Source organism: Spizellomyces punctatus, assembly GCF_000182565.1.
Source record: "Spizellomyces punctatus DAOM BR117 chromosome Unknown supercont1.4, whole genome shotgun sequence".
In the NCBI taxonomy this organism is placed as follows: domain Eukaryota; kingdom Fungi; phylum Chytridiomycota; class Chytridiomycetes; order Spizellomycetales; family Spizellomycetaceae; genus Spizellomyces; species Spizellomyces punctatus.
Genome location: NW_015971540.1, coordinates 607,210 through 617,869, shown reverse-complemented (window position 1 = coordinate 617,869; position 10,660 = coordinate 607,210). Strand labels below are relative to the sequence as shown.

At 47.0% G+C, this 10,660-nt stretch overlaps 4 protein-coding genes across 4 annotated transcripts; 1 reads left to right on the top strand and 3 right to left on the bottom strand.

The window, feature by feature from the left end:
* Positions 1 to 86: 86 nt before the first annotated feature.
* On the bottom strand, positions 87 to 1,217 carry SPPG_02631 (uncharacterized protein; the record flags this gene model as incomplete). Its single annotated transcript, XM_016750914.1, has 1 exon — positions 87 to 1,217. The coding sequence occupies one exon, from the start codon at positions 1,215 to 1,217 to the stop codon at positions 87 to 89; it is 1,131 nt and encodes a 376-aa protein (XP_016610176.1).
* A 290-nt stretch (positions 1,218 to 1,507) lies between these two features.
* On the top strand, positions 1,508 to 4,614 carry SPPG_02630 (histidinol dehydrogenase). Its single transcript, XM_016750913.1, has 5 exons — positions 1,508 to 2,485; positions 2,550 to 3,694; positions 3,763 to 3,819; positions 3,883 to 4,238; positions 4,298 to 4,614. The coding sequence occupies exons 1-5, from the start codon at positions 1,615 to 1,617 to the stop codon at positions 4,533 to 4,535; spliced, it is 2,667 nt and encodes an 888-aa protein (XP_016610175.1). The 5' UTR covers positions 1,508 to 1,614; the 3' UTR covers positions 4,536 to 4,614.
* On the bottom strand, positions 4,415 to 7,300 carry SPPG_02629 (condensin subunit BRN1). Its single transcript, XM_016750912.1, has 10 exons — positions 6,939 to 7,300; positions 6,676 to 6,877; positions 6,534 to 6,604; positions 6,193 to 6,469; positions 5,735 to 6,127; positions 5,432 to 5,664; positions 5,322 to 5,370; positions 5,194 to 5,265; positions 4,879 to 5,126; positions 4,415 to 4,821 (listed from the first exon to the last, which is right to left on the bottom strand). The coding sequence occupies exons 1-10, from the start codon at positions 7,218 to 7,220 to the stop codon at positions 4,606 to 4,608; spliced, it is 2,043 nt and encodes a 680-aa protein (XP_016610174.1). The 5' UTR covers positions 7,221 to 7,300; the 3' UTR covers positions 4,415 to 4,605.
* Positions 7,301 to 10,064: 2,764 nt separating this feature from the next.
* On the bottom strand, positions 10,065 to 10,370 carry SPPG_02628 (uncharacterized protein; the record flags this gene model as incomplete). Its single annotated transcript, XM_016750911.1, has 1 exon — positions 10,065 to 10,370. The coding sequence occupies one exon, from the start codon at positions 10,368 to 10,370 to the stop codon at positions 10,065 to 10,067; it is 306 nt and encodes a 101-aa protein (XP_016610173.1).
* Between the last annotated feature and the right edge of the window lie 290 nt (positions 10,371 to 10,660).

The following is a 10,660-nucleotide window of genomic DNA, read 5'->3' as shown; positions in this document are numbered from 1 at the left end:
CATGCGATCTACGAATTGCGATTCTAACATGAATCTTAATCCAGTCCAAGCGATTAAACGCAATATAATGTTTTTCCCTTAATTGGTCAGGACCGCGTATTAGGCTTTCCACCAGGATGGTCTTCCTCCCGTTCGTTTGAAGTTTGTGGTCGATATTGCAGTATCCAATCCACACTGTTCCCAGCACGTCCTCGAAACGTTCCTTGTGTGATATGTCTAGTGCGTGCAATGGCGTAGTATGCCAGTAGGATCATAAGCGCCAATGGGACTAAAACTGGCAGCAAAACATAGAACAGCATCTTTCTTATAGCAGCCGGAGCCGTTGCGGCAGTAGCTGCGAGAGCCGCTACGGTTGTGGCTCCTAGAGCCGTATCTACTATCTCTCTCTCTGTAGCTATCGATTCAGTGGCCTCTTCTTCAGCTTCACCTTCTTGTACCAGTGCTTCATTCACGTCTACGTCCGCCGAGGTCAGTCCTACAAGCTTCACAATCGATGGATACTTTGCATCACAGACAACCCATTTCGCGCCTCGACGATAATGATTCGTTTCCTCCAGCGAGCTTGAAGTGAAGTTTACGACTCGATCATTGATCGTGTTGGCAAAAACTTTCCGTACTTGGAACCGCTGCAATCCTTGCCAGAAGGGAAGATCCGGGTCCGCCATTGCATCCAGGAGCGGCCTGGTCCGTTTGCTTTGTATTTCGCCACAGCCTGTAGTCGGGAGGTACACGCCATCACGATCCGTCAACATCATATGGCTTCCAGACTTTGAGAGGGACAGTGCGGACGCCATATTATAGACACGAGCCCAGGTTGAATCTGGGCGAAGGGATGCACCTGCGTGTGGGGTTGCTACAGTGATAAAATTCACAGGCCGGACACATAGCTTCTCCTCGGCGTTGGCATTGGAGGCAGTTGGGCTGGCCAACATATGGCGTGCTTCTAGGATACCGACAGCATATCGGATTATAAGCCCTCCCAGCGAATAGCCAATAAATGATATACGGTCGAAGGATTTTTTGGAAAGGCACTCAAGGATCGTACGTGCAAGACGCTCTCCACATATATCGATACCGTCGTAAGTGCGATTTCCTGCATTGCCACCAAAATTTAAAACCTGCACTTCATCACCAAAGCGCTCGCGCAAACTGTTCTCAAGATACGAAAGATGTGACGGTTTCCCCCATAAGCCATGGTGAAGAACAATTAAGTGCATTATGTTGCCGGGATATGTTAAAGACTTTATCGCATATCAACACGTTGCCTGTCAAGTCGTGGGATCATTCATCATGTGCAGAGTGTCACGTGACACTCGAGGTTGGTCAACCATCAATGTTCAAATGGCTTTTTAGATTGCTGCAGCACATACCAATATGACCCCCAGCACCCACAGCAGGAGTGAATTGAACGTCCGGGGTAAGCGTCATTATGGACTTGGCAGCTTCCATTGAGGCTCGGTTCTCCCGTCATATACAGTGTCACGTATGTTACATTTCAAAAAGATAACGTAAACAAGACAGTCATGGCAACAAGATGACTCATCCTAGATTGATCCCATCAACTGTTTCACAAACCATCACTCCATTGTGAAGGCATTATTGATAATAATCTCAATGATCGTGCCGGAATTAACGTTTGGGGAATTGGGGGAAGGCCCCTCCATTCTGTCCCGGCTAAACTTGATTGGAGACGTCTTGTTGAGCTTCCCTACCGGAAACGTTGATGAGCTGCCTGTGGCGGTCCTGCAGACGGCGTCTTGTATCTTGGACCTTTCCAACGAGAACGATACTCGTAAGGTGAAGCAGCTCTTAGATGATGGGGCAAGGAGAGTTATACTACCCGCCTTCTCCGCTGATGAAGTTGAGAGCTGCGGGTCCGCTATCGAGGGGTTACCAGCCGAGCGATTATTAGTGGCTATTCCCGCTGGAGCAAAGGAGGTCAGAGTGTCGGAAATTGTTGAACATTGGAAAACGGCTACTTCTGGCTATCTATGGGAGGTGGATGCTACTCCTGATCTGGATGAAACTCTAATTGTGGAGAAAGCAAAGCAGATACGACAATCAATCGGAGATGGTAATCTCCTCGTTAGAGTAGTGGGAGGGCGACTCTCTGTGTCTCTGATTCGCCGTCTTCATGAATTCAATATCGATTTGGTGGCTCCAGCCAGTGGACTGTCCTTTGACTTGGGAGACTCGACCAAACTCAATATCGGTGAGGCCTTTGCTTCGGTTCTGATATCGGACCGATCCGATGGGTTGTTCCCTACCGTGGTGGTAGACGAGCAGCGAGTAGCACTAGGACTATGCTACTCATCTGTTGAGAGCATATCTCACGCTCTGCGGACCGGGCAGGGGGTATACCAGTCCAGGACACGAGGTTTATGGTACAAAGGGGCATCATCGGGCGCAACCCAAAAGTTATTAAAAATCTCATACGATTGTGACGAAGACGCACTTCAATTTATTGTCAAGCAAACTGATCCTGGTATGTCCACCAACATGTCTCTCGGGACTGAATGAATATTTCTCACATGCAGGACCTCTTCTAGGTTTCTGTCACAGGAACACGAGGACATGTTTTGGCCCAGACTCTGGTATAAGTCACTTAGCCGCCACTCTCCGTAGTCGGAAAGCCACAGCCCCTGCAGGGTCTTACACGCGACGTCTTTTTGATGATCGCGATCTTCTTCACTCAAAGATTATGGAGGAGGCGGAAGAATTGTGCAACGCAAAGTCTGCAGAAGATATTGCTTGGGAAACGGCCGATCTCATCTACTTTGCACTGGTCAAGTGCACAGCTGCGGGGGTCAGCCTTGCTGATGTTGAAGCACAGCTTGATCGGCGTGCAAGGAAAGTGAGTCGTCGCCCGGGGAACGCGAAGCCAAAATGGGACATGTCAGGGAAGGCATCCAATGGTAGCCCCGTACCTAAGCAAACCGGCGCTAGCCATGATGAAATAAATGGTCTTCAAGAGCCCATTAGTCCGAGAAATGGAACTCGTGCAGAGGATGAAAAGAAGGAAATCAAGATGAAAACGTACATCATCGCAGAAACCACACCGGAGCAGCGAAGGAATCTGTTACTTCGACCTATTATTAAAACAGAGGAAATCATTGCGCGTGTACGACCCATTATGGCCGATGTTCGCCAGCGAGGAGATGAGGCAATCTTTGATCTAACCGAACGGTTTGACGGGGTAAAGTTGTCCTCCACGGTCCTGAAAGCACCTTTCCCATCGACAGCCATGCTATTGCCGCAAAATGTGCGCCAAGCGATTGATCAAGCGTACGAGAATATTCGCCGATTCCATGAGGCTCAGTTGGACCGGTCTGTATTACGAGTGGAGACAATGCCAGGAGTCGTGTGTACCCGATTCTTCCGACCCATTGAACGAGTCGGCCTTTACGTACCCGGGGGAACTGCTGTGCTTCCGTCCAGTACCCTCATGTTGGGTGTCCCTGCAAAAGTAGCGGGTTGTTCAGAAATTGTCATTGCGACTCCTCCGCGCAAGGATGGCTCAGTGGCGCCCGAAGTAATATATGTGGCACATAAGATCGGAGCCTCAACAGTTGTGGTGGCTGGCGGTGCTCAGGCTGTTGCGGCCATGGCATATGGTACCGCCAGTGTGCCGAAAGTCGACAAGATATGCGGTCCTGGTAATCAATACGTAACAGCAGCGAAGATGATAGCCCAGGTAGGTTGACCGCAATTTCGATAGCTTGTGCATAGCATGCAGTTTTAAATATATGCCTAAACATGTAGAGCGACAGTTCAGCCATGGTTTCCATCGATATGCCGGCTGGTCCCTCTGAACTCTTGGTAGGTTCACTATGATATCATCTCGGACACGACGCGTCGTTGAACCGCTCGTCGATCTTGTAGGTCATTGCTGACTCTAGCTGCAATCCCGCGTACGTTGCGTCCGACTTGCTGAGCCAAGCAGAACACGGCGCAGATAGTCAGGTTGTCTTGATTGCCGTCGGTCTCGCAGATGCCGACGTTGCAGCGATTGAACGAGAAGTGAAAACCCAGGGTGAAGCGTTGCCTCGCGCAGCGATTGTTAGGGAGTCTATCCCAAAAAGTTATATTTTGAGAGTCGACACAATGGAGCAAGCGATGGACTTCTCAAACCGTTACGCACCAGAACACCTAATTCTTCATCTTGAGGAAGCCGAGAATTGGGTAGACCAAGTGCAGAATGCCGGATCGGTCTTCGTCGGCCCCTACTCACCTGAAAGGTACGCTAAGATCACAATCCCTTTATTGAAACCAGACACCTGATATTTCTTATTTTCAGCTGTGGAGACTATGCGTCAGGCACCAATCATACATTACCGACGTATGGATATGCCCGAATGTACTCAGGCGTCAATACTCTCACGTTCGTGAAACATATCACTAGCCAAATGCTGACCCGCGAGGGTTTAGACAGGTTGGGTGACACAGTGACGACGCTGGCGGAAGTTGAAGGGTTGGAAGCTCATCGAAATGCGGTGGCCATTCGACTAAAAGATATACGTGCAGGTCGCGAGTGAAGTGTATATATAGTCGCGGCGTAATTTAGTGATAAGATTTACATTCATATTGTCAATAGTTAACATCATCTCAACCGTGTTCCGGCTCGTGGCTTATCAGTAAATTACACAGATCGGAATTTCCAACAACCTTCAAATTCTGCTCATTGGCCAGATGTAGCACACAGATGAAGCAGAAGGCTACAGATATGTCCTTCCTTTTCTTCTCGGGGTAGAAATTGTCCAGTCCACGGACAATATCTGTGAATGATGTTGCCCCTGTAGCGTGCAGGGAGTTTGATTGGCGCTATTATGAAATATCCTTAGCAATGGGCGGTGCGTGGCAGGGAAAAATTTGCAATACCTGTTCACTTGGCTGGTGCAGTGTAAGTTCCTTCCAAATGTTCTCTTTCAATTTCTTGACATCCACCTTCTTCGCCACTCGAGCGTAGTTTAATGGTACAGCTTTTACTTTCTTTGGCTGATCGACAAGTTGGTCACCGAATTCAAGTGTCGTTGCTTGGTCCGTCTGGGAAAGAGAAACGTCCTCGTCAAGCTCGTCATCGTCGGCATCGTCGTCGTCGGATCCCTCTGGATTATCCGACGCGAGAACTCATGAGGAAGTGACAGTCTTAGGCCCTACTGTATCACGAACTTGTTCAACGACTATATTACATACTTTGATCATCTGTAGAGGATGCGTTCGGTTCAATATCGTGCTCGGCCCAAAAAAGTTCGTCCACAGGGCCATCTATCAAATTCCGTGAATTTACCACCTGTCGATGAGAGCATCTATGAACTACTGACCTTCGTTGGAGCTTTTGGTGATTGTCCCATCTTTCCGATAAAACTTTATCTATAGCAGCCGTCTAGTTTGGACGCGTCATTTTACAAGTTATACGAAAACGCCTGCGCACCTTATATCGGCTTTTCAAGAATAACTGCAAGAAATCCTTGGAAGAAAAGTGCATATCATCAGGCAACAAACGGGTGGATCTATTTCTCTCCGTTTGCTTGGGCAATATTATGGAAGCAGCGGTCGGAGCAAAAAGCCGATCTTCACCCATTGCCTGGATCTCTATGAAGTTCAAAACATTCTCGTTCTTTCTTTTGCGCTTCGTTGCGGGGGGATCTTTGGAATCCTTGACTCCTGCCAAAGACAAAACAGACATGAGAAAGTGAATCCAAGGCGAATGGGTTCCTTGGAGGTATAAACGCACTTTGGGCTGGAAGAGATCTCCAATGCTCAGGGCCTGCCCAGCTACGGGCCATGGCCGTGTCGAAGTAAGAAAATATGTTATCATCTGCGCGCCCCATTGTCATCAAAATAGCGGCCTCCGAGAGAGGACCGCTAGAGCTCACACCAGTTCCTTGCTCAATTACACCAGCGAAGCTCTCTCGCTCTTCATAATTTCCGTAAATAGACTGGCTCCTTTCATCATCGAAAGGGCTACTCTGATCTGCTTCATCATCCGGTGTAGAAAAATCAAAGTCAAAGGCACTGTTCTCTGGGAATGGCGTCCACGAGCCACTGGATGAACTAAATTCGAAGCTCTTTAACGTGTTGCAAACATCCTGGTCCCAGATATCGGTGAGATTATCTAAAAATCGTGCTACATGAAGAGATGAACAATTGGGAATGATAGATGTACTGTTCTCCTATCCGGTAGCCCTATACCTTTCAGCTTAATGATGTCGATGCACTCTCGAGCTGCATCTTCTTTCAATGTTTCCGGCGCAGCAACACGTGAGGCCATGTCAGCGTCTCCGGCATCGAAAACCATCCTGCCCTCTGGGGAGATACTGAGATGATTGAGCAGCAGACCATGCGCACCGCCTTCGTCGAAATCAGCAGAGGTTTTCTTGAACAGTGGATCAACCATGAATTCTAGGTCAAATTTCTTCACGTTTAGATTATTAATATCTCTTTCCAAGGTATTCCCACTTCGGTTTGCCTAAGAAAAGATATTTAGATCTCCACAATTTCTTTGCTGATTTGCATTTTGGAATGATCTATACCCTTTTCTTTGAAGGTTTGGTGTTCATCTGATCATCGTCTTCCCCGGATTCTAAATCGTCGTCGTCGGGTCCTGAAATAGCTTCAGAGTAAGACGATTCGTAACGGAATTACAGAAGATATTCTACATTTTCACTCGCATACTTTTATCTGTGTCAACTAGACCGCTGAGAAGCTTCTTGGTTTCCGAGTCAACTGAATCAACTCTTGATGTGTATATCTTCACGCAGCCATCAAGCGTACACGACGCTTTCTGAAAATTAATGGAATCTCCATCTCGAAGCAGGGTCATATCATGGAAATAATCAATCAAAGCTAAATTCCAGCTATTGGTGGCATTGATTTTCTGAAGCCCAGTGGTGAGGGAGGCTGCGAAGCTGAAAACACACAATCAAAGAGAATTTTACATTGTCCGCAGCAATCTTCATCCACTCCTCAAATGAGCGGCGGACCTCATCGTCAGAGAGCCTCGCCCGCGCAGGGGTAACGGTGCCAGAACCCGGCTTCCTCGCTGGAGAAAAAATGCCCGAGGCCCGACGAAGACGATCCTCCACCACAGACCGGCGACGTTGCAGCTTGGCACTGTCCAAGCCTTCACGAAACGAGTCATTTGGCTGACTATTGGGACTCGATTCTAACGAATTTCCTTTTCTTCGTCGTATAGGGGTTCTAGGTTGGCCTACAAGCATTGCTCAATGTGAGATCGGCTTGTTGGCCCACAAATCAGGTTGGGAAGACTGGCCGATGTCCGACTCTTCGGACACGCAAGAGCAACGATGAACGAGGGGAACTGGTACCTTGAAATCCATTTCTAGTTGCAAACTCCCAATAGTCCAAAGCTAAAACACCAACATAGATGACAGAAAGTCATGCCACAGAATAATTACTTCTGGGGTGCAGCTTACATGTAAATTATAGGCAAAAAAATGCAGTATTTTACAACAGCCAAAATCCCTGTGAATTATAACTACTGTATAGAACAGTATAATAGCTACCCATTGTAATAGACTACCTAGCATATTATAATTATTTTCAAGCTGTTGCAACCTAGTTGGGAGTAAGTTGGCAGATCCATTAGCAATAATATTATTTGAACAAGATATTATATTATAGTTATTATCCACATATATATAAAATCTATACAATGTAACTACTTAATATTTTACTAATATTATATTATAGTATTAATACTATATTTACTAATACTATAACTATATTAGTATTATTCCTGCTATCTAGACCAGTTTTGTCTATCACTAAACTTAACATACCTACCAGAAAAAACTACATAGCCTTTCAACAATCTTCACTAAACACCCAGTGGTGGATTTCCAGTAGTCACAAATCACTTCCCTAAGCTGCATCAGAGTATACACAGAGCTCCCACTTGGTCTGAATGCCATCCTGTTAAAGTGTGGTGCCATTCAGGTACTACATATTCCATTTGACTGTTATCCAGTGCTGGTGTCCAGGGTTTGATGGATACTGGCTGACTAATTCTACTGCCACTACTATGTCTGGTCTGGTACCCAGCATTGTGCAATCATAAGTGAGACTCCCAACTGCAGTCCTGAAGGGAACTCCATGCAGTTCTTGCTGCTCTGCCTCAGTTTGTGGTAACATTGCCTGGGTCAGCACCTGGCCATTCTGTTGTGGTAATAGCCAGATTATCCTGTTATTGCTGTCCCTTACTACTTGGCTCCCCAGAAACTGCTCTAGTTGTCCAACATCTGCCATCTTGAACCACTTCTTGAGTTCTTGTTTGAGTCGCAGCAACTGCAGGTCATCCTTTGATGCCAGAATAAGGTCATCCACATAAAGGATAAGGTGGATGCCCATCTTCTTGTTGATGTACAGCCTGTGGTCTGATTCACACCTTTCAAAGCCAAGTTCTTTGAGTTGCCCATCAATGACTTTGTTCCAGGCTCTTGGAGCTTGCTTTAACCCATACAAACTCTTCTTTAGCTTGCAGACAAGTCCATTTGCCATGGTGAAGCCTTCTGGTTGGTCCATGTAGATGTCCTCCTCAATGGTCCCATTCAAGAATGCTGTTTTGACATCCATTTGGTGAATCTCCATGTCCTTCATGGCTGCTAGTGTCAGGACCGTCCTGATGGTTGCAAACTTGACTACTGGGGCAAATGTCTCCTTGTAGTCCAGTCCTTCAACTTGGGAGTATCCGTTGGCTACCAGTCTGGCCTTGTAGTGCCATCTGACTTGAGTTTCAGCTTGAAAACCCACTTGCAGCCAACTGTGGATCTTCCTGGTGGTAGTTTGACTAAGTCCCACATCTGATTCTCCATCAGAGAGTCATATTCTGCTTTGACAGCTGCCTCCCACTGTTTGGCATCATGTCTGGTCCTAGCTTCAGCCAGAGTGCTGGGTTCTTCCTGTGGAACTTCCCCAATGGTGAAGGCAAAAGCCAGATTTGACTGAGTTGGCTTTGCAATCCACCATTCTCCCGGTGGTTTGTCAAATCTGGCACTCTTCCTGCTGAGTTCTGGCACTTCATCAGCATCCTGGAAGTTGTCCCCATCATCTTCTGATGCTGAAGAGTTGTCTGGAGTGATGCTAGATGGTCTCTGAGTCTCTTGAACCATCCCTAGCCCTTCTTGGTCATCCAAGAACGAAGGCTCCCCTCCCAGAGGCATCTGTAGCTCTTGGTCTTGCTGTGGTACACTCTGCAGTTGCTGCTGAGTGCTCCACATCAAGTTTTCATCAAAGATGACATCCCTTGACATGACAACTTGGTTCATTTCAGGTACCCACAGTCTGTAGGCCTTACTCTGAGTGCTGTAGCCGACCATGACTGCTTTCTTGGCCTTCTCATCAAGTTTTGACCGCTTTTCTTTTGGAATATGAGTGTAGGCCATGCAGCCAAACACTCTGAGGTGCTGGAGATCTCATTTACCACCTGTAAACTCTTGAAATGGTGTTGATTGGTTGCTGAGTGCTGCAGTGGGGCTCCTGTTCCTGAGATAGACCGCTGTCATGATTGCCTCGCCCCAGAACTTGTAGCTGAGTCCACTGTGGTGCAGCATGCACCTTCCCATTGTTGAGATTCAGGCTTAAACCACGCTGTATGATCTATAAATCATGTGAGATCATGCTGGGATGTCATTGGACAGTTCACATCTGATCTGGCTAAGTTACAACGTGGGGAATTGGACTTAGAGTAATCAGAATGATCACAGATGCGCGTGGGAATGATTTAAAGGGGTAAATCATCATGTAAGCACTCTTAGAAGGTCTGGAAGGTTTGTGATGATCTAGATCTTCAGGTAATGTTTGCCAAGGCATGGCTGAAGCTGCTGAGCACTGCTGAGCACTGCTGAGCACTGCTGAGCACAGCTGAGCATGTAAACAAGTGGGCTGAAGCATGTAAACAGTAAACAAAGGCGGAGGGAGGCTGGAGAATGTACTGGGTTATATAAAGGAGGCTTTTGCACGTCTCTGGATTAATACAAGCGTGTTATCCCACAAGTTACTGCACCCAGAAGTCTTACTAGCGGCCACAGGCATTACTAGGTCTTTCAGAAGTGATTTCTACACGGGAAATCAGTGTTCCAAGCGCTAAGTTTCAATACTTTTGCAGTTACAGCGGTCTGTACATGCATGAGTTGGGCATCACTCAGTGACAGAGCAATTACAGCCATTGCCCGCTCATCCTTTCTCCTCCAATCCTTCTCAGAGGTTCCCTCCATGCTCTGATCCCCCTCAATCACACCCCACAGCCCCTTTTCCTTCAGCAACATTGTCATTTTGAACTTCCAGAGGTGGTAGTTCATGCCATTGAACTTTTCCATCATGAGTTTGGTGTCCAAGTCCGTGTTTGACATGTCTGAGCTGATTTGGTGAGTGGATTTGTTGTTGGGGAAGAGGTGAAATCGTTCTGGTATGGTAGGTGGTCCAAATATGAGGTTGGGAAGAAGATAGGTCCGTCAGGAAGATGGTGTGGCCGTCAGAAAAGAGATTTGAAGCAGGAAAAATATCAGTGATAGCTATCAGGGCTCATAACCTATTGAACTTAGCACTTGGAACACTGATTTCCCATGTAGAAATCACTTCTGAAAGGCCTAGTAATGCCTGTGGCCGCTAGTAAGACTTCTGGGTGCAGTAACTTGTGGGA

What these genes read in the sequence shown, in the direction of transcription:
- SPPG_02630 (XM_016750913.1), top strand. Translation starts at nt 1,615, where the DNA reads ATGATCGTGCCGGAATTAACGTTTGGGGAATTGGGGGAAGGCCCCTCC. An exon ending in CAGCGAAGATGATAGCCCAG is followed by an intron (nt 3,695 to 3,762) that starts GTAGGTTGACCG and finishes CTAAACATGTAG; the next exon opens with AGCGACAGTTCAGCCATGGT. An exon ending in GGCCCCTACTCACCTGAAAG is followed by an intron (nt 4,239 to 4,297) that starts GTACGCTAAGAT and finishes TCTTATTTTCAG; the next exon opens with CTGTGGAGACTATGCGTCAG.
- SPPG_02629 (XM_016750912.1), bottom strand. Translation starts at nt 7,220, where the DNA reads ATGCTTGTAGGCCAACCTAGAACCCCTATACGACGAAGAAAAGGAAAT. An exon ending in TGAAGATTGCTGCGGACAAT is followed by an intron (nt 6,878 to 6,938) that starts GTAAAATTCTCT and finishes ACTGGGCTTCAG; the next exon opens with AAAATCAATGCCACCAATAG. An exon ending in ATCCTCTACAGATGATCAAA is followed by an intron (nt 5,127 to 5,193) that starts GTATGTAATATA and finishes CTTCCTCATGAG; the next exon opens with TTCTCGCGTCGGATAATCCA.